The 26,259-nt window shown below is 48.0% G+C and overlaps 1 protein-coding gene across 1 annotated transcript; it reads left to right on the top strand.

Moving 5' to 3' along the window:
• Positions 1–1,639: 1,639 nt before the first annotated feature.
• On the top strand, positions 1,640–2,743 carry LOC140222235 (uncharacterized). The gene has a single exon (XM_072292411.1). The coding sequence runs from the start codon at positions 1,640–1,642 to the stop codon at positions 2,741–2,743; it is 1,104 nt and encodes a 367-aa protein (XP_072148512.1).
• Positions 2,744–26,259: the final 23,516 nt, after the last annotated feature.

Consider the following 26,259-nt stretch of genomic DNA (forward strand, 5'->3'; position numbering starts at 1 on the left):
ATATGCCCGGGATGTAGTTGTTGGATATGGGTATAACGAGTATGCGGAAATGTAACTTTATGGCCCTATAAACTAAGGTGAACTGTCCCCCCTAAGACGGGTACTATTCATTGATAGGATAGCTACTGTTACGTTTGCTTGAGTCATCATTGTCCTCGTATACTGCTTCACCTTGCCTACTATTTGGTTGAGACCCAACATTTGGTGCCCACCGTGGTATAACTCGACAAACAACCTACGATGCCACCATAACGGAAAAAGAGACTTACAGTACAGAGGGAAGTCAGCACAGTGGAGGCCAGTCATCTTACAACTCCCGAAGCCATAGATCATGTTCTTTCGGATAAGGAGGAACGCCTTGCAAGAGTCGAGCCAACCTTTCGTCCTCGCCAAGTCCTTCATAATTGGTTGCGAAGGCGTGGCACTGAACTGGTACTCACTACTCCCTCCGCACACGGCAATTAGCTGGCATGACCTCAAGGCAAAGGTCACACAAAACTTTCAGGGCTTCCATTACCCCCAAACGGCCCAAGCAGATCTTTTCCAATGCAAACAAAAAGACAAAGAGCCACTCGTAGAATATGTAATAAGATATGTCAAGTTTCGTTCTCAAGCGCCGCACATTGAGGAATCCGTAGCAATATCCGCGGGCCTCACCCCTGGCCTATCAGCATTGAAGCTATCAAGGAAAGAGCCCAAAATGATGAGCGCTTTCTTTAGCAAACTCGATGAATACATTAGGTCCGACGAGGACCACCGCAGAAGAGTGGCCGAACGTAACAAGGAAAGGCAAACAAACCAAAACCGAAGCTGGCAACCTTCGCCTTACAACAAGCCTCAAAACTCTAGCGAGAACCGTGTCATGAACATTGAGGGAAACCAAAACCAAAGCTAGAGCCGAAACCAAAACAACAATACCCAAAGAGGGGCCTACTCTGGTAGATGATGAGGTCGAGGAAGACAACAAAAATCATTCTACTGCGTCAACCATGGTCATCAGAACCATCATAATACAGAGTGGTGCCCAAAAAAGAAAGAAGAAGAGAGAAAAGCTACGGAAGAAGCCGCGAAAGCAGCCGCACAAGCACCCAAAACAATCCACCACACAGCTTTTTACCCCCACCCAAGCTTTTACTCCAACCATCCTAGCTTCGCCAATTTCCAGCAACCAATGACCTGGCATCTTCCGCCCCACATACAATCGTACCACCAAACAATCCCGTAACATGCCAACCCGAATCCGCCTCAGAAGCCTCAAGAAACACTACCTCCTCCCTCAAGCATGCCAGCCATAATGCCTAAACCAGAGCCCAGCACGCAAAACAACAACCAAAACTCCTTACCTACCTTCAGCATGATAATGCCAATCACCGGAGGCTCCTCTTTAGAATTCGAGAACAAGAGGTAGAGGCGAAACAATTTCAGAGAAGTCAATGTAATCATACCCGACGGACCCCCAACGAAGCCAAGATGGGCACACATGCCCATAAGCTTCACGGGGGAAGACTTCAAGCTCAAGAGAACCTCGCACAATGATGCGATGGTCATCAAAGCGCTGATAGCAGGCTGAATAGTTGGAAAAGTCCTAGTTGACACAGGCAGCTCCGCGGACATCCTCTTCGCAAACGCCTTCAAAGAAATGAACATTGACATGAACACGCTCGACCCAGCCGACATCCCACTTCTCGGCTTCGGTGGAAAGCCGGTGAAGGCCTTGGGAAAAATTGCTCTCCCGGTCTCGTTTGGGGATCGCGACAACGCGAGAACAGAGCACATCACCTTCGACGTGGTGGAGATGCAATACCCCTATAATGCAATACTTGGCCGCGGTTTCATCACCAAGATGGATGCAACAATTAGGAAACCATACCTATGCATGAAAATACCCGCACACAAGGGGGTCATAACAGTGTTCGGTGACCAGCAAATGGCAAGAAACATAGAAAAAGGGGTAGCTCCAGGCCAAAAGAATGTCCACCACCTAGCCTCAGCAAACGAAGCCAAAAGCTCAGCAAAGCAAAAGACCCACAACGAACCCAAGAGGGACAAAGAAAAAATAAAGATCAGTGCTGACGGCGAAACAAAGCGGGTACTCCTAGACGGGTACATCGCAGACAGGTTCGTAACAATTGGAGCCAACCTCGACCCCGAAGAAGAACGCAACCTCATCGAGGGCCTCAACAAGAACAAAGACATCTTCGCTTGGTCCGCAAGTGATCTCAAAGGAGTGGACAGGGAAATCATCGAGCACAGCCTCGACATCAGGCAAGGAGCTAGGCCAAAGAAGCAAAAGCTAAGAAAAATGTCCGACGAAAAGGTCCAAGCCGTAAAGGCCGAAGTTGACAGGCTCCTCGAAGCTAACATAATCAAGCCAATCCAGTACCCTGACTGGCTAGCTAACACAGTGCCAGTAAAAAAGAAAAATGGCAAATGGAGAATGTGTATAGACTTCACAGATCTCAACAAGGCCTGCCCAAAAGATGATTACCCTCTCGAGAGGATTGACAAGGTAGTGGATGACGCCACAAACAGTGAAATGCTCTCGCTACTTGACCTCTTCTCGGGGTACCACCAGATCAAAATCAAGAAGGAGGACGAAGGCAAAACAAGCTTCGTGACACCTTTTGGAACATTTTGCTTCGTGTGCATGCCAGAGGGGCTAAAGAATGCAGGCCAAACATTTTCAAGGATGACGGTAATAGTCCTGGACAGCCAGCTTCGGCGTAACATCCTAGCTTACTAGACGATATCATCATCAAGAGCATCAAGCGAAGCGACCACATTCTGGACCTCACAGAAACATTTGCTAACCTGAGGTCAGCCAATCTAAAGCTAAACCCAGAAAAGTGTGTATTTGGCGTTCAAAGAGGAAAGATCCTAGGCTGCCTGGTAACGACAAAAGGAATTGAAGCCAACCCACATAAAATCAAGGCGCTGGCTAACATGTCGGAACCAACTTCGCTCAAACAAGTCCAACGACTCACAGGTAGGGTTGCTGCGCTAAATCGTTTCATTCCAAGAGTGGCGGAGAGAAGCCTCCCCTTCTTCAAAACACTCTGAAGCTCCAAAACACTTGAACGGGGACTTGAGCAAAGCAAAGCATTCCAAGACCTCAATGAGTACCTTCAATCTATGACGAAGCTATGCCCGCCAGAGCCCAAGTCACCACTGCTACTGTACATCTCAGCCTCAGCAACAGCAGTAAGCGCTGCGTTGATTCAAGAAAAAGAAATTGAAGCCAAAATGAGGCAAATACCAGTTTACTTCGCATCCGAAGCCCTGAGCGGCTCAAAGCTACACTACTCTGAGCTCGAGAAAATCGCATATGCAGTCGTTATGGTAGCGCGAAAACTGTGACACTACTTCGAGGGGCAAAAAATAGTCGTTGTAACCAGCCAACCTCTTCATGATCTTTTCTCAAACAGGGAAGCTTCTAGCTGTATCACCAAATGGGCATCTGAACTCTCAGAGTTCATTGTCGACTTTGAAAGGCGCACGGCTAGAAAATCCCAAGTACTGGCTGATTTCGTGGTCGACTGGACCTCGCCAAAGCAAGAGCCAAAACAACTTAAAACACCATGGGTCATCCACTATGATGGGGCTTGGTGCCGCAAAGGGGCAGGCGTCGCAGCAGTGGTCACATCACCAACTGGTGTCAGAATCAAGTATGCAGCGAGGCTAGATTTCCCACCAACCGTGAAGTCAACCAACAACACCAAAGAGTACGAGGGATTACTGCTGGCCTTAAGGAAAATGAAAGCCATAGGGCAACAAACATTCATCGTCAGAACAGACTCGAAGGTAATCCATGATCACATCGAGAAAGACAGCGAGGCCAAAGAGCCAGAGCTCGTTAAATACCTTGAGGCAGTCCGAGCCATGGAGAAGCACTTTCGGGGGTTTGATGTCAAAAATATACCAAGAGCACTAAATGACGACGTGGACAAGTGTGGCGGAACTGCCCAAATTAACCTGACTAAAATGCATTGAAGTCGCCTGACACGCGATTATGCACTTTAAGCAAGTCAACTTGGTCAACCGTCGGATTTCATCCGATTAACCACATAAACAGGATCGAGAAGCATCGCTCACGTGAAGGTGAGTAGCACAGAGGTTACAACATTCCATCACGACAACATAGTTCAACATTTTATTACATCAGAGTTTTCAAAATTCAGACCGAATTGCGAGGTTCGAAAGTCAAATAAAACCAGCGGAAGCTAAACGTCGATACATGACATCATGACGGAGCCGATCATGACATCAAAAATTCCTTCCTTCGCCGTCCGAGGAGGGATCCCACTCGACTGTCCAGCCTGGAGGGAGCTGGGTAGGCCAAGTGGTACCAGCAACCAAACTATTGACATTACCTGAAAAAGATTAGCCACAACAAGGCTGAGCAACTAGTACTCAGCAAGACTGACCTGTCGGAAAAAAACACGACCAAGACCTAGACATGCAAGGCTTTCTGGCTCTGGGGTTTTCTTTGCCAAAAGCGTCTAAAGTCAGTCCTTACTTTCAACATTTTAGCTCATGTTCTACATTCTTTATCCAGTCTAGATTAGCAACTTATACTAAACAAGCATGATGTCCAAGCAATTAAAGAACAAGCATCAAGATTAATATCATCATCGTGTTCCATCTTTACTCAGTGCAGAATAGCGATCAAGTAGTCCCAAACTGTGAGAGGCAGACAAATCGATTCAAATTTATTAACCATGCATGGCAAACCTAATCTCACGACATCCGCGCACCACGAGGGGTCGCTTCATTTGTCAACCATCCCCATCAATCCCTTAGGCACGTGTCAGGGCCAACTGCCTTTGGCGTGCAATGCTCCGCAGTCCCGGCCTATTGCTGCACTGTGACCGCACTTGCACCCACATGATGCACCATGGGAACGACGTTCCAAGGACAGCCAGAGGGTATGCCACGTCCCAGTTCAATCAGGTACTAGGCTTCCCCATCCCATACTAGGTATGAGATTAGTACTTTCAAACACTTGATCACGAACGCCGACACGTTTCGACCTTAGTCCATTTTCATTTAGACAGACGGGGCAATCCACCAAGTATCGAACATAAGCCTGACCCCGTCCGTCGTCCTTATAGTTGCGACATAACTGAAACATTCAACTCCTATAACTCGCGAGTGATAGGAAATCACTCGACTTTTACCGGGACCTATTAAGCATTGCCACTATTCGACCTTAGCAACTAGTATTCAAATCAAGGTACTAAGTTCATGCATCTACGGTTCCAATCAACTCCTACCAACGTAAATGCACAATCATAAGCATCAATAAGTGGCATAAAAGTAAAACAGGGAATTCATGCATCGGGGCTTGCCTTCAGGAAAAGTTAGTGGGTCCTCGGGGTCTTGCTCTGGTTCGGGCTCGTCTTCGAAGGGGTGAAGCTCCTCAGCGGGGTCTTCTTCTGGTGCCGGGTGGAGCTCGTAAGTTTCGTCGGTGAGATTTAACTCTACACGAAAATGCAATGCAGGGGTTAAACATTTTAGATGGTTATTTCAACACACTCGCATGTTTTAACTCAGACACTTGTAACAAAGCTACAGGAAAGGTGGGGGAGTCCAACTTCAGTTGGTGGAGAATAGGATAAAAGGGTCGGATTTGGAGAAACTGATGGTCTGACCCTCAGATTTAAGGAAAAACCGTACCGAGGTCCTCAGACTCAACACAGAGAAATCCCCAAAAATATTTCACCGATACCCTTGGGTCAAAGAAAAAGATACAGCCGAGCCCTCGGGCGAGGCAGAGAAAGGTCGGCGAAACTGACAGGGTCGGGCGAGACGAAAAGAAAAGGGATCGGGTGACACGAAAAGAGAAGGGGTCGGGCGACCGAACAGAAAGGGGTCGGGCGAACCGAACAGAAAGGGGTCGGGCGAACCGAAACAAAAGGGGTTGGGCGAACCGAAACAAAAGGGGTGGGGCGAACCGAAACAAAAGGGGTCAGGCGAACCGAACAAAAAGGGGTCGGGCGAACCGAAACAAAAGGGGTTGGGCAAACCGAAACAAAAGGGGTCCGTGGCTTACCTCTAGGTCTACCGGTGAAGCCTTGGGGTCGAAAAGGAGTAGACTTGGGTGGAAGGTCGTACGCACTAAGGCTTGGGCGGCGGCGAGGCTTCGACGGTGCTCTGGCAGTGGCGGTGCTTCTTGTGGACAACAAGCAAGCTCTAGCACTGTGCCGAGGAACAGGCGGCTGGTGGGTTGGAAGAAGCGGTTTGAGCGGAGAGGGAAACTTCCTCACCGAGTGTGGTGGCGAAGTTACCGGAGTGCGGGATTGCGCAGAAACGTGAGCTCCACGGAAGCTCAGCGGCGGCGCAGAGGAGAAAGCAGGGGCGCTGGTGCGGGCGGTGGCAAGGGGTGGTGTTGCCAGTGAGGGGGTCCCTTTTATAGAGCCGTGGTGGGGCGGAGGGTCGAGGCGGGGCTCCGGTGGGGAAGGGATAAGGCCGGGAGCGGTGAGTGCGCGGGCAAGGCGGCCACTGGCTAGCGGCGCCATTGGGCAGAGGAGGTGGAGCTCCGGTTGGTCTTCGGCGGCGATTGGCCTTGGGTGGCGCATGTCTGGGGCTTCCGGTCTGTTAGGCGGGCGAGGCAAAGGGCTACCGTGGGGATTGGGCGAGCAGGCGGAGGCGCAGGATGCCGTGGGCGTGGCAGCTTTCTCGGCGGATGGGCAGAACGGGATTGGCGGAGTAGAGCCGTGGCAGGCGGAAGGCGACATGCGCGCGGTCGGCAGTTGGCTAGCCCGGTGTTCGCCCTGTCCTGTCGCGGGCGCGGGTTGGGCGTCGTGGCCTTCGTCCTGTCGCTGTCGTGCTGGTGATAGGGCGCCGGTGGCCGGCGGCCACGCGGCGCGGGGCGCGCGAGCGAACGTGCTCTGGCGCGCGGGCCTCGAGGCTCCCTTCGGGCAGCTAGCCCGACTAGCTTTGGGGGATATCTTTCTTCAGATTTTCCAACACAACTTCCAAAACTCTTTTAATTAAACTGGCTCAACTCTGGATGTCCTTCGAACTTTGTTTAAGGTGTCGGTTTAGATTGTGAAAGGATTTGAAGATATTTCATGCCAAAGTTAGGCAAAAATCTGGAATCCCAGACATAGGATTTTAAGGCATCAGGGGTGAGTTGACTGTTTTACCTCACTTTGACCGGGGTTTTGAACAGGTTTGGGCCCGATTTGGACATGGGTTTGTGTAACCAAGGTGGAACACACTCTAGGTATTACAACTTCCATTTAAGGCCCTGACTCAAGTTTAGATAGGAAATCGGGAGATGAAAGCTTGCAAAGATGGAGGAAAACTCGAATTCCAGGACTCGAGAGGCTTTTGGGGTTCCTTAGTAAACCGGTTTTATATTTCTATTTTTGACTCCCTTCCACTCCGAATTAGTCAAAGTATCTTTAACAAAAGTTGTTTGAATTAAAAAGTTTTAAAACTCTTATTTGGGCAGAAACTTAAGTTTGTATATAAAATTTCAAGCTTTATTTCAAACTCTAAAAAGAGCTTCTTAGGGTTATAAAGGTCATTTCACTTCTTTAATTAGGGATTTATCACTGGTTTATAGTTAAAAGCACTTAATTTAGGTAGAGTTGTTACAACAAGCTTGCAAAAGTAGCAGCAGAGGGCGAGCCAATCCCACCCAACACATTCTACGAAGTCATAACCTCACCTTCGATAAAAGAAGAAGCTCCAGCCCCCGTCAACGCCATCCAACGGTACGACTGGTGCGCGAGCATAATGGCTTTCCTTAGGGGTTATTTCAAACCTCAAAACGAGGCCCAACGTACACACTTAAAGCAAAGGGCAAGGGGCTATGCAATTATCGATGGGCAGCTCTACAAAACAGGCATTTCAACACCATGGCTTCACTGTGTCGATTATGAAACTGGCAGCGAACTGCTCACAGAAATATATGGCGGTTTTTGCGGAACCCACATTGGTTCAAGGGCTCTAGCAGGAAAAGCAATCCGACAGGGATTTTACTGGCCATCAGTCCACACGGATGCACACTTACTCGTATGAAGCTGTGAGGCCTGCCAGAAGATAGCAAGGCAGACGCATGCACCCTCGCTCCCTATCTAGCTCATCCCACCTTCGTGGCCTCTCCAAAGATGGGGAATGGACCTAGTTGGCCCATTGCCAACAACACGAGAAAGTTGCAGATTTGCAGTAGTTGCAATAGACTACTTCACCAAATGGACCGAAGCCAAACCACTGGCCGTCATCACATCGGCGTCGGTACAAAAGTTCTTCTGGAAAAACATTGTCTACCGGTTTGGAGTCCCAAGGGAACTAACCGTTGACAATGGCAAACAGTTTGTCCGCATCTCATTCACAAATTTCTGTGCTAGCATCGGCATGAAGATAAAATTCTCGTCCATATACCACCAGCAATCAAACGGAGCTGTGGAAAGGGCGAACAGTACCATATTCACTGCAGTCAAGAAATGTTTGTTCGACCAAAAAAAGGGCAAATGGGTCGACGAGCTCCCAAGAGTCATATGGTCCCATAACACAACAGAATCCAAGGCAACAGGCTTTACCCCATTCAAGCTCTTATTCGGAGCCGAAGCTGTAACACCTGAAGAAATAAAAAACAAAAGCCTAAGAGTCCTTAAGCCTGGGGATGTGGACGAAATTGCTAGAATAGAGAAAGACATGATTGAGCTCGACATCAACGAGGCCATCGAAAACCTAGACAAGTATCAGGAAGAAACCCAAAGATGGAGGGACCAACACATTAAGGAAAGACAGATCAATGTCGGTGACCTCGTCATCAAAAGGAAAAAGAATTGGGAAAACCTAGGCAAGCTACAAGAGACATAGGAAGGCCCCTACATTGTCACAAAAAGTGGCAGACCCGGCTCTTTCCACCTCACAGACCAGCAAGGAAACACTCTCCCACACACCTAGAACATTGATAGCCTACGAAAAATACTACCCATGATTGTACATGCTACCTTCGGCTTGCGGAACTATAAGCAACGCCGAAGATAACAGAATAGTTTTTCTTTCTTTTCTTTTCCTTACTTCCAAATCTACCTCATTTGTAAGGTTATAGAGTCTGGGCTGCACTCTTTTCCTTGCTAGGGGCTCCATAATGGAGGCAAGGTTTTTAACGAGGCAGATCCATGTACACCTTTTTTCACAAAGAAAGAAAGGAAACTTCCCCTAAAAAAACAAGTTGCATGACCTCGCGCATGTACGCGGAGGAGATTTCGCGTGTAAAAGGCAACAACAAGTTGCGTAACCTCGCACCTGTGTGCGGAGGAGATTTTGCGTGTAAAAGGCAACAACAAGTTGCGTGACCTTGCGCCGGTGTGCGGAGGAGATTTCGCTTGTAAAAGGCAACAACAATAAGTTGCGTGACCTCACGCCCGTGTGCCGAGGAAATTTTGCGTGTAAAAGGCAACAACAATAAGTTGCGTGACCTCACGCCACTGTGCAGAGGAGATTTCGCATGAAAAGGCAACAAACAAGTTGCATGACCTCGTGCTAGGGCGCGGAGGAGACTCAGTATGCAAAAGGCAACACCAAGTTGCGCAACCTCGTGCCAGAGCACGGAGGAATCCTAACGTGTAAATACAACGCCATTACAGATCAAAGACACTGAAACCTCCAGCTGCGAATCTATGTCATCTGACCTCTCTCTTGCGACATCGCAAAGGAGGGTGACATTTTTCGAAAGAACGTGAAAAATTTCTGCGACCTCGCAAGAGAAGGATCTGCGAGTCTGTGATTCTGACCTCTCTCTTGTGACATCGCAAAGGGGGGGTGACGTTTTTCGAAAGAACGTGAAAAATTTCTACGACTTCGCAAGAGAAGGATCTGCGAGTCTGTGATTCTGACCTCTCTCTTGCAACATCGCAAAGGGGGGGTGACATTTTTTGAAAGAACGTGAAAAATTTCTGCGACTTCGCAAGAGAAGGATCTACGAGTCTGTGATTCTTACCTCTCTCTTGCAACATCACAAAGGGGGGTGACGTTTTTCGAAAAAACATGAAAATTTTTGCAACTTTGCAAGAGAAGAGTTTACAAGGTTCGTGTCACCTGACCTCGTAAAGACCCGAGTAACATTTTCGATCTCGCTCGGCAAACGGCAACCAACTCAAAAGAATGATCTCGCACGAGGTCAACCCATGCAAAATACACCAACAAATACAGCTATGGTTGAAGCAACTTCGAGTCGTTGTATCAACCGGCTCCCGCATTTTAAGTCAGCAGGTTGCCTAATGCAGCAACCCGACTTTGACTTATCTAACCTCGCAACGAGTTGACTATGCCAGAAACCAGCACATTTGTATGGATAAACAACACAACAGTTACAAAAGTCGAATACATAACAAAAACTGGCACATAAGTACTTTACAGGGCATAGTTTCACAAACAAACAAAGTATCTGACTTCGTCAACTTTGTACAACAAAACCAACAAGTCAAAGACCCCCCCTAGCATGCATCAACCTACTCTGCAGCATCCTTCTCGTCATTGCCAACACCAGACTGCAAGCGCAGCTGCGCTAACCGCTCACACGCGAGCCTCTTCACATTGTCCTGCCCGAAGGTTGACCACATGCGCTCAAACAAATTCTTCTTCGCATTCTCCACATCATTAGACTTGATAGCGTAGCCAATCTTCGAGGCAGCTTGCACAATATAGTTATCTTCGGAAATATTTCTAACATGCTTGCATCCTTGTTGCTTTAGCAAGTAAAGAGCGCTTTCCAGATAGAATACTGTGGAGTAGTCATTCAAGCCCTCAAGGACCTCGGGGAGACTCTTAACCTCGTCCAAAAGCCACTCGAACATACGTTCGCATCCCTCATCCAATGGGCAATCATCGGGTACAGCGCCAAACACACCAAGGGAGGCTTTGTAACCTTCATGAACTTTCTCGAACCTCTCCCTTACTGTAGTCTCAATTTCGCTCAACAGCTTAGCCATCATTTCTAACTCAGGCTCCATCTGGCTAGTCTTAGATTCCAAACCCACGATAACCTCGCTGTCGTGCTGGGCACTCTCGCGTAAGCCTTCAATAATTCGATCCTTTTCCTTCACCTGGCCCTCCAGCTCCACCATATCCGCCACCAGATGATCAATCTCATCGCCCCTGGCCTCATAGTTCTCGCCGAGTCTGCGAGAGTCCTCTTTCAGCTCCGCATTCTCAACCTTGACCTTCTTCATCTCCAGGACATAGCACGATAGTAGTCTTGTGTACTCATCTTGAAAGGCGGGGAAACCGTTGGTGTCTTCTCCCGAGTAGTCGACTTTCTGCTCGCATTCATGGCAGCACCCTTCGATGATGTTACGAGGGTTGCGGTTCTGGTTGAGCTACTGACGGAGGTCAAGAGCTTGCTCAGCCTCTTGGCGGGGTCCATGGTGGCCACGACCTCCCAAGGGTCCTGTCCAACTACCTTCTGTCGTGTGCTGACTTGCTTTGGGGTTCTCAATTCTGAGAACCTCATTTCTGGTGGCTTCAAGGTGACTTGGATGCCTGCTGCTGCTGCCATGGTGGGAGGAGGTGTGTTAGACCGAGCTGACCAGTCTCTCCCGATCGAGTTGTTCGTATGCGTGCTCCGCCAGTAGAGCCGGTTGCCTGGTGTACTTGTCTTGTGCCATCGTGCAGGTGAGCAAGTCAATGGAGGCGATGGTGGCGAGAGGAGTGTGATGGTGACATGTTCGAAGTGCTTCAAACACGTGGTTCAAGTTCATGATTGGTAAGTTGGATGCAAGGTGGCGGCAATGTTATGTTTGTGTCGCGTTCCTTGTACACCGACGATTCCTTTGACTCTCGGTCTCTTCTCCTTGCACATTGGTGGAGAGTTCATCTGCCAACATGTCGTCTGGATGGCGTTCATGTCGTGAATTTCTTTTGGGTTGTTCTGCTTCATCACCATCTTGTGCAACGATGATGGCAAGTAGTTCTCGCTCTAGGGAGAAGCTACGCGAGCTTGACATGATGATCTCTGTGGTTCCGTCTTGTTCGTAGATAGGTGACAGAGGTGTTCCGTCCTGGTATGGAAGTTTGTCGAGGTACGCGAAAAGGCGTGACTTGTCATCCCTAACGAGAGCAGATGGTTTCATGCCGGGCGAGTGACGAATCTACCTGGTGGAGTAGATGTGATTACCAGGTCCTATTGTGGACCTGATAAAGGAATCTCCTCGTCCGGAATTGAGTAGTAGTCGAGGTTCTCGATCGAATCCGAGTTGGATTAGGATTTAGAAAGGGAAGTTTGGTAGATAGTGCCTGCGTTTCGAAGTCTAAACAGGAACCGACTTGTATCGCAGACCAATTCGCACAATGGCTCAAGCGCCGGCTTGTGGGAACTAGTCCGACTGGTGGGAGAAGTTGAGTTGTACTCGAACTCATCCCTTGGGCTCGGAAGAGGTTCAAAACTTTGTTGAATTTTTCAACAAAATCCTCCAAAGCTTGGCAATGGAGGTTGATGTCGTAGTGCTTCTCCTTCGGAGCCGGCACGATGTGGCGGTGGAAGTTTCCGACACCGTCCGCAACGCAGACCCAGGAGCCAAAGATGAACATCGCGCCTTCTTTGAACGTGACCGTGGGCTTGATGATGACTAGAGCCATCAAGTTCGCCAGTGGACCTTTGGCGAGAGCCCCTACCTGGGACACCAAGTGTCGGTGTTTAGACACAGCAACCTACCGAGGGGGTACCCGGCTAGTGTTTTGTGCATGGGGTTTGCTGAAGACTAGGAACTCGAAGGTGAACTCGAACACACGATTTAGACAGGTTCGGGCTGCTTATATCGCGTAATACCCTATGTCTTATGTGTTGGTTGGATTGTATTGATTGATGATTGTTTGGAGGAGGTCCCTGCCTCACCTTATATTTCCAGGGGTAGGGTTACAGGTTGGTTGTTCTACAAGAGTACTAGTCGGATTCGACTAGAGAGTCCTACTCTAATTGCTATGAGTAGTTTTCTAGTCCTCGACTAGTCCTTGTCCTCCATGTAGAGCATGCCGTTCTGCACCGTAGTCTCCATATCTGATACGTCTTGGTGTACAACCTCGTATTGTAGGACTGTCCAAGCCTCCTGGTGGGCCCATAGATGTATGGCCGACATCATTTCAATATCAAAAATGACTTTTATGTCCTTTGGGTTGTACTAAGCAAGCACACATTTGAAATACTCTTGAAAAGAATGGAGTAAATCAAATTATATTGGCAATATTATTACTCTCACACTCAATAGGATAAGCATGATCTAGGAGTTGAGACTTGTCTTCTTTGAAGATCCTTAATGTGTGTTTTAGCTCGACCAGGTCTTAGCTTCATGCCTTCTAGATCCTTGGCTTCAGGGCAGAGCCTAGCCGTACAAGTGGGTACATAGCATACAATTATACAACCAATCTAACAATCAATCAATCAATCAACCAAATATCCAAGCAATTAGAAAGAAGCAGGAGCATGGGTACTTTAGGAATTACCTGACATCTAAAGGTGAATTCCCGGATATTTGATGAATGATTCTTTAATTATTTAGATAGAAATATATTCCTAAATAATTAATGGATTGGGTAGTTGGATTTTGGAGGAAATTATTAGTTAATTTCCTAGGGATTTTTGAGGTTTTGATCGGGCAGAACAATGGCTAGGTTGGGACGATAATGGGGTTTTGATCGGATGGCATAATAGCTTAGGTGGGCTAGTACTTGGAGTTTAGGTTGGGCAGCATAATGGCTACGCCGGGATGATATCTAGGATTTTGATCGAGCAGCATAATGGCTGTGTGATGGAGTGAATCAGGATTCGAGAGCTAGGGAGTGGGTATTAAGGAGTTTATGATGAGTCAAGGACTAGGGTAAAAGAAACTTGCACCACAGTAGTCGTCACCCACGGCTTAACCCTATGAGGGATTTTTTTTCTTTTTAACCCTTTTTTTATTTATTTTTAAAAATAACCTCACCCAGGCTTTATTTGCGCGGCGTGACCCTTTTGGCCGCGCCAGACCGCCTGGCGCGGCAGTAACACGCTGCCGCGCCGCATGCACTGGCGCGGCGAGTCGCGACGCCAGGTGGGCGCTGACGTGGGCAGGGGTTCGCCACGCCAGCCCGCCTGGCGTGGCAGGGCCAGCACTAAATCCGCGCGCCGGCTCCCTTCCTCCTCCCTCCCTCCTTTCTTCCTCCTCCAGACACCTGAGACCGAGCTCCCTGCGCCGCCCCCCGCTGCCCCACCCTCAACTCCACCCAAAATCCGGCGTTTTCGGTGGGGGAAAGTAGTGGAAATCGATCCCTGCTTCGTGTGGAAGGTATTCCCCTACTTTTTCTCGTGTTTTACCGTTGCATTTGGTAGATCGGAGGATGTTTAGGTGACTTAGGGTTAGGTTAGTGATTTGAATTTTGAATGAAATGCAATGGTGTTTTGTGTTAGATGATACGTAGTTCATACGCAATTGAGTCTCTGCCCGCGATATTGACGTGTAGACCTTGTTGATTTAGGTATATATTCATTGAATCGTATAGTGCAATGTATATGTGTATTTTTTGTTTGCAATTTGTCCAATATATGTAATGTGTGTAGTTGATATGTCGAATATGTGCAATGTGTAGTGTATATGACATGGTGAAATGTTTGTATTTTGTAGATGGATTGTTTAGTTCGATTTTTTGATGGTGGTGTTGTGAAACAAAATGGGGAGTTAGAGAATATGAATGAGTCAATTGAATTCTTCGATGGTCCTCCAAGTTTTAGTGATTTAGTTGACCATGTAATGAGGAAGTATGGATGTAGAGTGGATGAGATCAGTTTGAGAGGTCGTTTTGATTGTGGGAAAGCTAGAGCTCATTATGTTCTCATGAAGTTAGCATCCGATGCGAATTGGAAGCACTATAAGGATGTTGTGCACGAAGCTAATGTTGCATGTTTGGAGGTTATAGTCGAAGTTGTTTGTATGCCTGGCCCAAATGTTGTCATGAGGGAGGAAGTGGCGGTAGTGAACCATAATGGTACCCAGGAGTCAGAAATGTTGCATCACGTGTTAGGTGAAACAGAACGTGATTTTGACTTGGCTATTGCCAATGATGATTTTCCCAATAACATTTTTGAGAGTGATGAAGCAAATATAGATGTTGATAATGTCTCTATGGATTCCGAAGATTGTGAATTGGAGGAAGATGGGGTAGTAGGTGTGGAGGTAGAGGAGGAATCACTATTTGAGAGTGGTGGGCATGAATATGAGAACGTCGGGGTAGAAAATGAAGAGGATGGACCGCAATTTGACACCGCAACCGTGCATGATGTAGAAGGCATTCGTCGTATGGACGATTGTTTTTCTTACACCCAGTATGAGTTGCGGTTGTTAAAAGAACGTGATGTCGAACTGCCATCCGTTCCCAATGATAAGGACATAAGTATAGTTCACAAAGCAATATGTGAATCTAGTATGGTGAATGCCGAAGGGACGTCCATTGGTGAGAGTCCAGTGATTAGGAAGGGGATGAAGTTCAATAGTCTTGAGGAGCTGAAGTTTTTCTTGGCTGACTACGCGGTGAGGTTACATAGACCTTTTAGCGTAGTTCACTCTGACAAGAACTTAAGATACAATGTGATGTGCAAGCAAGGATGCCATTGGCGTGTATGGTCTCGGCTAATATCAAGCACCGGACAATGGAGAATTTCAAATGTTGTGCAACCGCATACTTGTCGGTTGTCACAGCCGAAGCGAGAGCATGTACAGTGCACAGCAAAGTACCTTGGACGGCGTATCCTAGGCATTATCCGTAAAGACAGCGAGACATCGGTGCCATCACTCGTGGAGTCCATCTTTATCTTTAGTGGGTACCGTGTGAAGTATTCGAAGGCTTGGCGGGCGAAGCAACACGCTGTTGCCCTGCTTTGGGGCGACTGGAAGGAGTCGTATGGCATGGTTCCTAGGGTACTCTCAGCTATAACCTACTACAATCCCGGAGTTAAATGGTGCATCGACTCATGTGGCATGATGCTTCCTGACAATGGAGTTTTGAAGCATATACTGCAAAGGGCATTTTGGTGCTTCCCTCAATGTAGTGAGGCATTTCAACATTGCCGTCCTGTGATACTTATGGATGGTACATTCTTGACTGGCAAGTACAAGGGTACATTAATGATGGTAGTTGCTGTAGATCCAGAACAACAGCTTGTGCCTCTTGCTTTTGCCTTGGTCGAGAGTGACAATAATGAGAGTTGGTCATGGTTTATGAAACTTGTTCGGGTACATGTTCTTGGACCTTCATGGATAGTGTGTATGATATCAGATAGGCATCATGGGCTCCTAAATTGTGCGAAGGACCACATTGATGGTTTTCCACCGCTTGTGCATAGGTGGTGCACGAGGCACTTTGCTACCAACATGTCGCGTCGGCAGAAGAGCAATCATGTGATTGGAAAATTGAAATTATTATGCAAGGTTCATACAGAGAGAGAATTTTGTGAGAAGTTAGAAGATCTAGTGAAGGACTTGAACGACGACGCAAAAGAATGGTTGAAGGGTGAAATGGAGGACAAGGATAAATGGGCACAGGCTTTCGATGAGGGAGGGATGCGCTGGGGTATTATGACCACGAACTACTCGGAATCACTCAACGGAGTTTTCAAAGGCATCCGAAGTAGGCCCGTCGCTGGAATTATTGAATACACATTCGAAAAATGCAACGCCTACTTTGTGAACCGATGGCGAAAGGCACGTGAAATGTTGGATCAAGGCTATAGAATTGGGCAAGTTGCAGATGATTATTTATCAGAGGCTGAGCTTAGATCCGTGCACCACTTAGCAGAACCGTACAGGCCAGAAAGGATGGTGTATTCTATAAGAAGTTACGGTACGACTAACATTGGGGGTGAGAGTCATGGAGGCTGACACTACAGAGTGGATCTGCATGAAGTTTCGTGCACCTGCAATGTTCCTCAATTGTTGCACCTTCCATGTTCACACTTCATTACAGCTTGCAAGGCAAGAGGTCTTAACTATGAAAGCCCCTTGTACATGTCACCGTTGTACTCTAGGGAGCACACCATCAAAATATGGGAATCAAGCTTTCAACCTTACCTAGATCCGTCACAATGGCCGACATATGAAGGGGCAGGGTACGTGCCTAACCCCAGTTTAATGAGAAATAAAGTAGGAAGGAGGCAGAAGAAGCGTTTCACAGGCGACATGGACGTGTCGGAAGGGAGGCTTTCTGCAGATTATGATACTGGTGATTTGGATATTGACAAGTCGGAAAATCATTGCTCCAAGTGCCACAAGATCATTAGGAATTGCACGTGCCGCAGTAGAAAATCAAAAGGCACTAAATCTAGAGCGAGCACTAATAGGCCGCGTACTTCGAACAATTGGGTATGCGCGTTGCTTGTATTTTGCGTGGCTATTATTTTATCTTTTTTATAGTAGTACATTATCATAGTTACCGTACTTATCATATAATGAAGCTTTTTACTAACGATCATTTTTGTTGTTTCTTTAGGATGGCGGCCCCGGGGTACCCTCTTCATGAGGCTGCTTACGACTTGCAGCACCGTGCCCACCACCTCGCGGACTTAAATGAGGTATAACAATGGTTGCTAATTTTTGCTGATGAATGCATACCTTAGGATGAGAATTGCAAGATTTTTGTATGAAATGTTCTTATAAATTAAGGATGTGCCTATCGTTACTATTCGCTTGTGTACAGTGTAAACAATTTCATACTGCAAATGTCATTTGTATCATATTTGTGTTACTTACCACTTTAGTAGCCCGTTATTCACAATTGGATTGACTTCACATTTTTTAATAATCTTATAATGTTTTGCAGAATTTGACACCACTCAGGGCTAGGGAGCACTCACCACTTAGGTGGGATGAGCGGTACGCCCAGTACCTGCAGAGAGCAAGTTTCTTGGATATCGCTGTTCAGGTCGTGGGGGGTCTCCCTCCAATGGACGGACCGCTGTTGACCGCTATGGTCGACAGGTGGCGTCCGGAGACTCATACGTTCCACCTGCCCTTCGGAGAAATGACCATCACAATGCAGGATGCGGCTATGATACTCGGCCTTCCACTGGATGGGCAGCCAGTGACGGGTATTATACAGAATGAGAATTGGCGTGATATGGTCGAGATGCATATTGGGATTAGGCTGCCAGAGCCAGAGGGCGGAGATAGCTCGAAAAAGACGTCCGGTGTCAGCTCGGCATGGTTGAGGGAGCACTTCGATGTGTGTCCTCCGGGAGCAAATGACGAGGTCGTGCAGCGCTATGCTCGAGTGTGGCTATGGCACTTTGTCAGTACATTCCTCCTTCCAGATGCAGCTGGGAACACAGTATCGTGGATGGTTCTCCCCATTCTAGGTCAGGTTTGGAAAAACATAGCCGTTTACAGTTGGGGCTCAGCAGCTCTTGCCTGGCTGTACAGACAGCTATGTGAGGCTGGCAGGCGCATAGCGAGAGATTCCAATGTTGGAGGGTGCACTTATATGCTCCAGATTTGGATTTGAGAGCGAATGCCCGTCGGTCGACCTTCCCACCTCCGTGTCGATGTAAGTCACAACGGCTAATTCCTTTTTCTACTTTAATGTTCGAAAAACTATTGTATCATGTGACCAATTGGACTTACTTGCAATTTCAGCCATGGCATCGAGACGATGCTCGTCCCACGTTCTATCATGTGTGGAAGCATGTGCGGCCCGTTCGTGGCAATCCGGATAGGCGCTACAGGGCCTACATAAACGAGTTTGATGTTCTCACGTAGCACCAGGTAATTTGCTCACCATAGTTTTTTAAGCTAACTTCCGTATAATGGTAGATGAAATAAGTATTGCGTGAAAATTTTTGAAGGTGGAATGGAAACCGTATGACCGTGAGCAGCTTAGCCATATCGTCTTTTCACCGACGTGCTATAGAGATAGAGAGCTGTGGAGGTGCATGACCCCAATGATACTGTACTACGTGGTAGAGTTTCATATGCCGCATAGGGTGATGCGGCAGTTTGGGAGGATGCAACCGTGCCCTCCTTTGGAATTATTGACTTCGCAGCAGCTGCATAGGTACGCAGGAATAAATAACTATTGGAGGCTATTCAATTAATGCACTTAACATGTTATACTAATACTTCACTAATTTCTGATGCAGTATCGACCGCAGAAAGTGGTACAAGGAGAATGATTGGAGGTTGAAGCATGGCCAGTACCTCCTCCTTTGGCAGAACAAGCAAGGATGCGATCCTGAAGGTGGACCGTACTGGCGACCAAACAATAAGTACATACGATGGTACTGTACTTCGACGAGAACCAAAGTGAAACCATCTTGGACTAATGTGCCCATTGAGGATGCACCATCTGATGATGACGCTGACATAGCTGACGCGTACGACACGGTGACACGCTATGGGACACAGCCTGAGCGTGCACCTCTCCACGACTACATGGTAAGATTTCGGTTTGTAATTATAGTATCGTAACATTGATCACTCATGGAATGAAAACTCCTGCGTACAGGGACAACAGCTTGCAAGGCTCTCAAACGAGGCGGGCGTGATTATGGAGCACGCCGTCGGGGAAGGTGATGGTCTGCTTCGTGCTTTTGCAGAGGTAGAAGCCCAAACTAATTTCCACTTATACTCGTACTACCTTTGTAACCATCAATAACATAGTCGTGAATATATGCTGCTTACATGTGGCAGAGGGTTCGAAAAAGTTGCAGGCAAATGGCCATGAGGATGAACTGCATGACGTCCTCAGATGTGCACCACGGGGGCAATGTCCAGGGTACTTCTTCGGGATCACATCGGACTGCATTGGCGACTACCCCTAGGGCTGCAACACCGTCCACTGCTACAGGTCCTAGCAGGAGATCACGAGGCAAGGAACCCGCATCCCCTCAGGAAAGCGAGGACTCTGAAGGTGAGCAGTCTGAGGATGATGACCCTACATATGGTGAGGAACTGGAGATTTCTCATGATGCTCCACCTGTGACTCAGACGCAGGGAGAGTCCAGCTAGGTATATTCACAAGTTTCTCCAAATTCAATTATACATTTTAATGTTCGCTCCCGAAGTGTCATACAAATTTTATGATTTGTGCCCAATTATTCCATAGGAACCTGCACCTCGTACCCGGTTGCCACGCTGGTGGCGTCGTTCCTGGGACCACACCGACGTTGGCAGCGCCAATGTGCTGCCCACGCATCCAAGGAGGGAGCGTCGCCCAAGAGATCCTTTTAGCCCTCCGGATGAGCGGCGGTCATGACACTGAACCTAGCATGTCTCAAGACTTTTGGAACCATCACGTGTGTAAAAGACTAAGTTGGTTGTTAGGTTTATTCATGTCACGTTTGTAAAAGACTAAGTTGGTTGTTAGGTTTTTTTATGTCCGTACAATGTTATATGTTTGCTCGATGATGTACTTCTATTTCGTGTATTTTTTCGTAAATGTTCAGAACAAAAATACGTTTTGGATTGTGCAGCGCGCTCCTGACACCCCACCCTCCTAGGCCGAAACCTACTGAAAGGTTACCAAAATTGGTGCGGCAGCGGACCCCTGCCGCGCTAGGCCGCCTGGCGCGGCAAGGCCCTCCCCCGGACGGAACCCTACTGAAAGCTCGTTGCAGTTGGTGCGGCAGCTCACTCCTGCCGCGCCAGGCGGCCTGGCGTGGCAAGGCCCCCCCGGAAACCTACTGAAAGTTCGTTACAGTTGGCGTGGCAGCTCACTCTTGCCGCGCCAGGCGGCCTTGCGCGGCAAGGCCCCCCCCGGAAACCTACTGAAAGTTCGTTTTGTTTGGCGCGGGAGCGCACTCCTGCCGCGCCAGGCGGAGTGGCGCGGCATGCCCCCCCCCCCACGAACCATACTTCACTGAAAGTTCAGTTCATTTGGCGCGGCAAGCCCCCTCCCCTACCACCAGCGCATTTCTGCTTCGCCAGGCGGAGTGGCGCAACAAGCCCGTGGTTAGGATAGAGAATAATATTTATTAGTAGACCCGGTAATTCTGACTACATTTAACACAAGGCACATGGTACTGACAAGACGCCCACAAAGTGTTCTGCAATAGGATTAGATCAGACCGGTGCGCAATCATGGATAAGAATAACACACACGTGCATTAAATGTTAGGGGTACGTATTGCCCCATTCGTACTTTGTCTTCTACTATTATTGCATCACAAATACCTTCAAGTACACCCGCTCTACCACCGCCGACTCCTCTTCGTCCTCCATCTAAATCACTGCAAGTACTTCTTCGAGTACACTGCAAGTACTTCTCCGGCCCACTGCAAGTACACTGCAAGTACTTCTCCGGCCCACTGCAAGTACACTGCAAGTACACCCGCTCTACCAGCGCTATGCCTTCCTCCTCTTCCACCGCCCACTCCTGCTCGTCCTCCATCCAAATCATCGATCCCATCGAAGCTACTACTATTTCTTTCACACTCTAGCGCTGACTACTAGCTCGGAGAGGAAACTTTGATGCGTTTGGACATAGTTCTCTCGGAAATGAAAATAGTTTTTGACAACTAATTGTAGTTCCCAGAATAAACATAAACATAGTTTTCTCATAAAAGAACATAGTTTTCACAGCTACAGAGAAACATGATCCAGCTACATCAACACGTTCATCTAGTCCGAGTCACCTTCATATAGTAACTCATTGTCATCATCATCATCATCATCATCATCTCCGGCAACAACAACTCCCTTGCCTTTCTTATCGACATTAACCTTACCAACAGGTAAATCGGCAACAAGAGCCTTCATCGTCTCCATCTGTGCCTCTTCCGCTTTTTGTTGTAACTCTTCCATTTCAATCCTTCTCTTTCTTGCCCTAATTTGCTGCAAATATTCTTCCCATGAACCCTTAGGGTATTTCACATTCGGATCAACCACATAACCTAAGCGATCTCTTTCCTCCCTCAACCTTTGTTTCTCCAACTCCCTCTCCTCCTGCAACTTCCTCCTATTTTCTCTCTTCTCATTTTCAGTTAGAGGTCATGGATACTTGGATCTACTTTGCCTCCAATACTTAATAATAGTTTCCCTTGCATAAAGTCCTTCAAGTTCCACTCCAGTCTCATGCACCATATCTTGATATATTTTCCCCCAAAGCAAGTCATCGTCAGGAATAGGCACATCATACTGCTTCCTAATCTTTTCTTTAATTTCTTGTTGTTTCCTTGACTTCCATGGTTCCGATGTATTTCCCAACTTTAATAACAAATCATATCGACCACAAAAATCTTCCCAATCACATGTCCTTCCCTCCTGCAACAACAATTCAATATTCTTACAAATTTGAAACAAGTTACAACCTTCATAAAACATAAGAGACGAGTAGTTACTAACCCAGTAATCGCCATGTGCATTTCCACAGAACGAACCATATCCAAGTTCAGAAGGCACCACACCTTCTGTTGCCAATATACCACACTTGCATCTATCACTAGGAGAGGACACACATGGCCATGGTGCCTTTCCACTTTCGAACTCCCGCACTTCCTCCTCTGTTGGTCACATTGCCATTGGGCCGTATATATACTCATTGAAATCACACAACGGCCACCCATCCTGCAAAAAACCCGTGACGTGAACTACTGATACGTAAAGTAACTACAAAACGCTGCTCCAACTTCCAAGCAATAACATCAAGTAAATAACATCAAGTAAAAGTATGAACAATATACTGCAAAATTATAACTACTACCTAAACGACATACTAATATTCTCATAATATACTTACATGAGTCTTTAAGGAGCATTGAAAGAATGGAGTAAACTTAGGTGGATCCCCTAAGTTAGGACGCATAAGCTTAGCAGGAACACCACACTTGCACATGGGAGGATCCCTCACACGCCTACAAGCAGCCTCCTGCTTCTCCTCCTCGGTCATCCTAGGTGGCTTTGGTGGAGGAGGAACCCAACGCCTAAACTGATCGTATGGTTTAAGCTCTGTGCTATGATAAGGGAATAGGCGGATCCTAGGATCATATTTGTCGGGTCCATCGATCCACTGAAAGAAATCACAAGGTGCGGCAGGCAGTGGATCAAAAGTCCATTTGCATACATAGAAGGCTCTTCCGACTGTCTTTGGATGCCTTGATTGTTTCACCTCTGCTTGCGCACCACATCTACAAAGAGGTACCGAAAGGGCAGGAGGTACGGGACCAGCACCATTGGACTCGCCCACATAACGCACATACCACCTACGCCGTTTGTATTCACAACCAAACGACGCCATCTCACCTGGAAATCAAGTGCAACAAATTTAATACACAAATAAACTTTACACACGTAATCCATATGAGCTATATACATCATTTTGATAAAATGTAAACACTCGATCTACAAAATACAAACACTGAAACATATCGACTATAGCAACTATATTAAGGAACAAAAATATGAGACTAATTAATTGAAGATATAAAAAAAATACATGTCATGTAAACCACACAATTGGATGAATATATACCTAAATCGAAGCATTCAACAAGTTCTACACGTCAATATCGCGGGCAGAGACTTAATTGCGTATGAACTACGTATCATCTAACACAAAACACCATTGCATTTCATTCAAAATTCAAATCACTAACCTAACCCTAAGTCACCTAAACATCCTACGATCTACCAAATGCAACGGTAAAACACGAGAAAAAGTAGGGGAATACCTTCCATACGAAGCAGGGATCGATTTTCACTACTTTTCCCCACCCAAATCATCGGATTTTGGGTGGATTTGGGGGTAGGGCAGTGGGGGCCGGCGCTGCAAGGTGCTGCTGTGTGGTGTGTCTGGAGGAGGAAGAAAGGAGGGAGGGAGGAGGAAGGGAGCTGGCACGCGGATTTAGTGCTGGCCCTGCCGCGCCAGGCGGGCTGTCGCGTCAACGCTGCCGCGCCAGGAAGGCTGGCGCGGCGAACGCCCGCCCACGTCAGCGCCCACCTGGCGCCGCGACTCGCCGCGCCAGCGTGGCACGAGCCGCCACGCCAGTGCATGCGGCGTGGCAGCGTGTTACTGCCGCGCCAGGCGGTCTGGCGCGGCCAAAAGGGTCACGCCGCGCAAATAAAGCCCGGGTGAGGTTATTTTTAAAAATAAATAAAAAAAGGGTTAAAAAAAAAAAGTTCACCCTATGATAGGTGGAGCTAGCCAAGCTTCCTTATCCTAGAATAAGAGTAGAACTTGAGAGCTTTCTCGACGGACACCGCTTTGACCTGGCTTGGTGCTAGGGGATAGTGACACGGTGATAGGTGGGGATGGGCAAGGTCAAGTGGAACAGAAACCCGAGAGCTTGCACGGCAAACTCTCTTTGACCTGACCCGGTGCTAGAGGATAGTCACACCACAATAAGTAGAGCTGGGTAAGATCAAGTGGGTCGTAGATAAAGGTCACAGCTTGCTCAACAGACTCACTTTAGCCACTAGGGTGGAGCCTGGACAAGATGACCAGAGATGGGTATGGGGATAGGTTTAGATGGCTTTTCCGTATTTTTATGAATTTGCTGGGAATTTCTAGAAGAAGACTAGCTCATACACGAATTTCTATGTACACATAGATGGGCTATCAAAGAAAAATAAGATGTACATGAATGGTTCAAATTTGGGATGAATAGTGACAAAGGAAGATATGGGTAGGTTTAGAATATTTTCAAGTATTTTTGATGAATTTTTGGAATTTTTTTGGAGTTTGGGAAGGGCTTGAACTTGACTTCGGGTACACAAGTGGGGTGGACGTAGCAATTTGAATATGGCTGATGCAGAGGCGGGTCCACCGTTAACTGTGAGTTGAACCCGTGGGCTTGGGTTGTGGACCAGGGGCGCGGATGAGTTAGCGGTTCACGTGAACCAGGCGTACGTGCCGAGGGGTGTTGAGGGGAGATGACAAAGTAACGACGTTTATGGTGCAGCCCGCCTGCCAGGTTGAGTGAGAGAGGGAGACAATGGAGGGGGTGACAGAGGAGGAACATCCCGTATCGGTTTAGCACTGGCGTCAGGCGGCACTGTCGGGGTGCCATAGGCGCCACCGCAGGGGCTTGCCGAAGCATGCCGGGATGGCAGTCCCGATCGCTGCCAGGGGTGGCAACACCACTAGGAGAGAGCAAAGCTCTTAGGGAGTTCCCAGGTGATGTTGTGGGAGTAAAGAAGAGAGGGAGAGGAGCTCAGCCGTGAGGAGGAGGAATGGAGCAGCTGGCTTGATGTGAGTAAGAGACTAGGGAGCTGGGGCGCTATTTATAGCTGAGGAGGAGTGCGAGGCAGCTGCCACATTGCTGCTATCGGATAGGGATGGGCGGATCACCATGGCAGCCAAGGAAGGGGAAAGGGGGAGGTCCCGACCGTAGGAATGGATGTGGATGGCAGCGGAGTTGGGGATAAGAGGGGAAATGGTTAGGGCAACCTCCATGGTGACGGGGAAAGGCTCAGGCTTGCTTAAGGGTGAAGGCAGTAGGAAGTGGTTGTGGCAATAGAGGCGAGGGGGGATGTGCCGGCATGGTGCAGTGCGGGTAGCAGTGCGGCGGCACGGTGGAGGAGTTTACGGTAGGATGAGAGAGCAGGGGATGGGGAGGAGAAGGTGGGGCTGCATTAAATGCAGAGAGGAGATGTGGCGAAGGAAGGGTTGCGACGGGGGAGGAAGGGGGGGATGGTGGCATCGGCCGTCAGCGGTGATGGCGCAACATCGTGCTTGCACGGCGTGGTGACGACGCTCTGGTATTGCGGTGTGCGTGGGTAGGCGGTGGCGCGAGGTCGTGAGATGGTCCTAGCGTGTGCAGGCATGCGAGATTGAGTGGTGGCATAGTTTGGGTGAGGCTGCGGGGCGTCATGCTGGTGACATGAAGAAACATGGCGGTGGCGTGCCGCGTCGTCGCGCGCGTGCGGGACGAGGGGAGGAGAGGTGTGTGGTGTTGGGCTGGGCCGGCTTGCGTTGGTGGGCCGCAGCGTGCGACCTGGCTGCGTGTTGCTGGAGGGAGGTGGAGGCGGGCCAGGCTGGAGAGAAGGAGCAGGCCGAGAGGGTGGCCGTCAGCCCATGAAGGGTTTGAAGGTTTTTTCTATTTTATTTGATTGGATTTTGAAACTAAATTTGAAGTAGATTTCAAATTTGAATGGGATTTAAGGTGTAGGTTGTGATAGGGCATAAAAATGAGAGTTTTGGAAGAATTTAGGGTTTGGTGATGTTTGAATGTAGCTAGGATTGGGTAGAGACCTTGTAGTGATTTGGATAAATTAAATGTTCAGATTAAATTTGAATATTACATTTAGGACTTAAGAAAGAAAGGTTTTGGAAGATGTTATTTTC

This window comes from Setaria viridis, chromosome 3, assembly GCF_005286985.2.
Source record: "Setaria viridis chromosome 3, Setaria_viridis_v4.0, whole genome shotgun sequence".
Taxonomy (NCBI): Eukaryota; Viridiplantae; Streptophyta; class Magnoliopsida; order Poales; family Poaceae; genus Setaria; species Setaria viridis.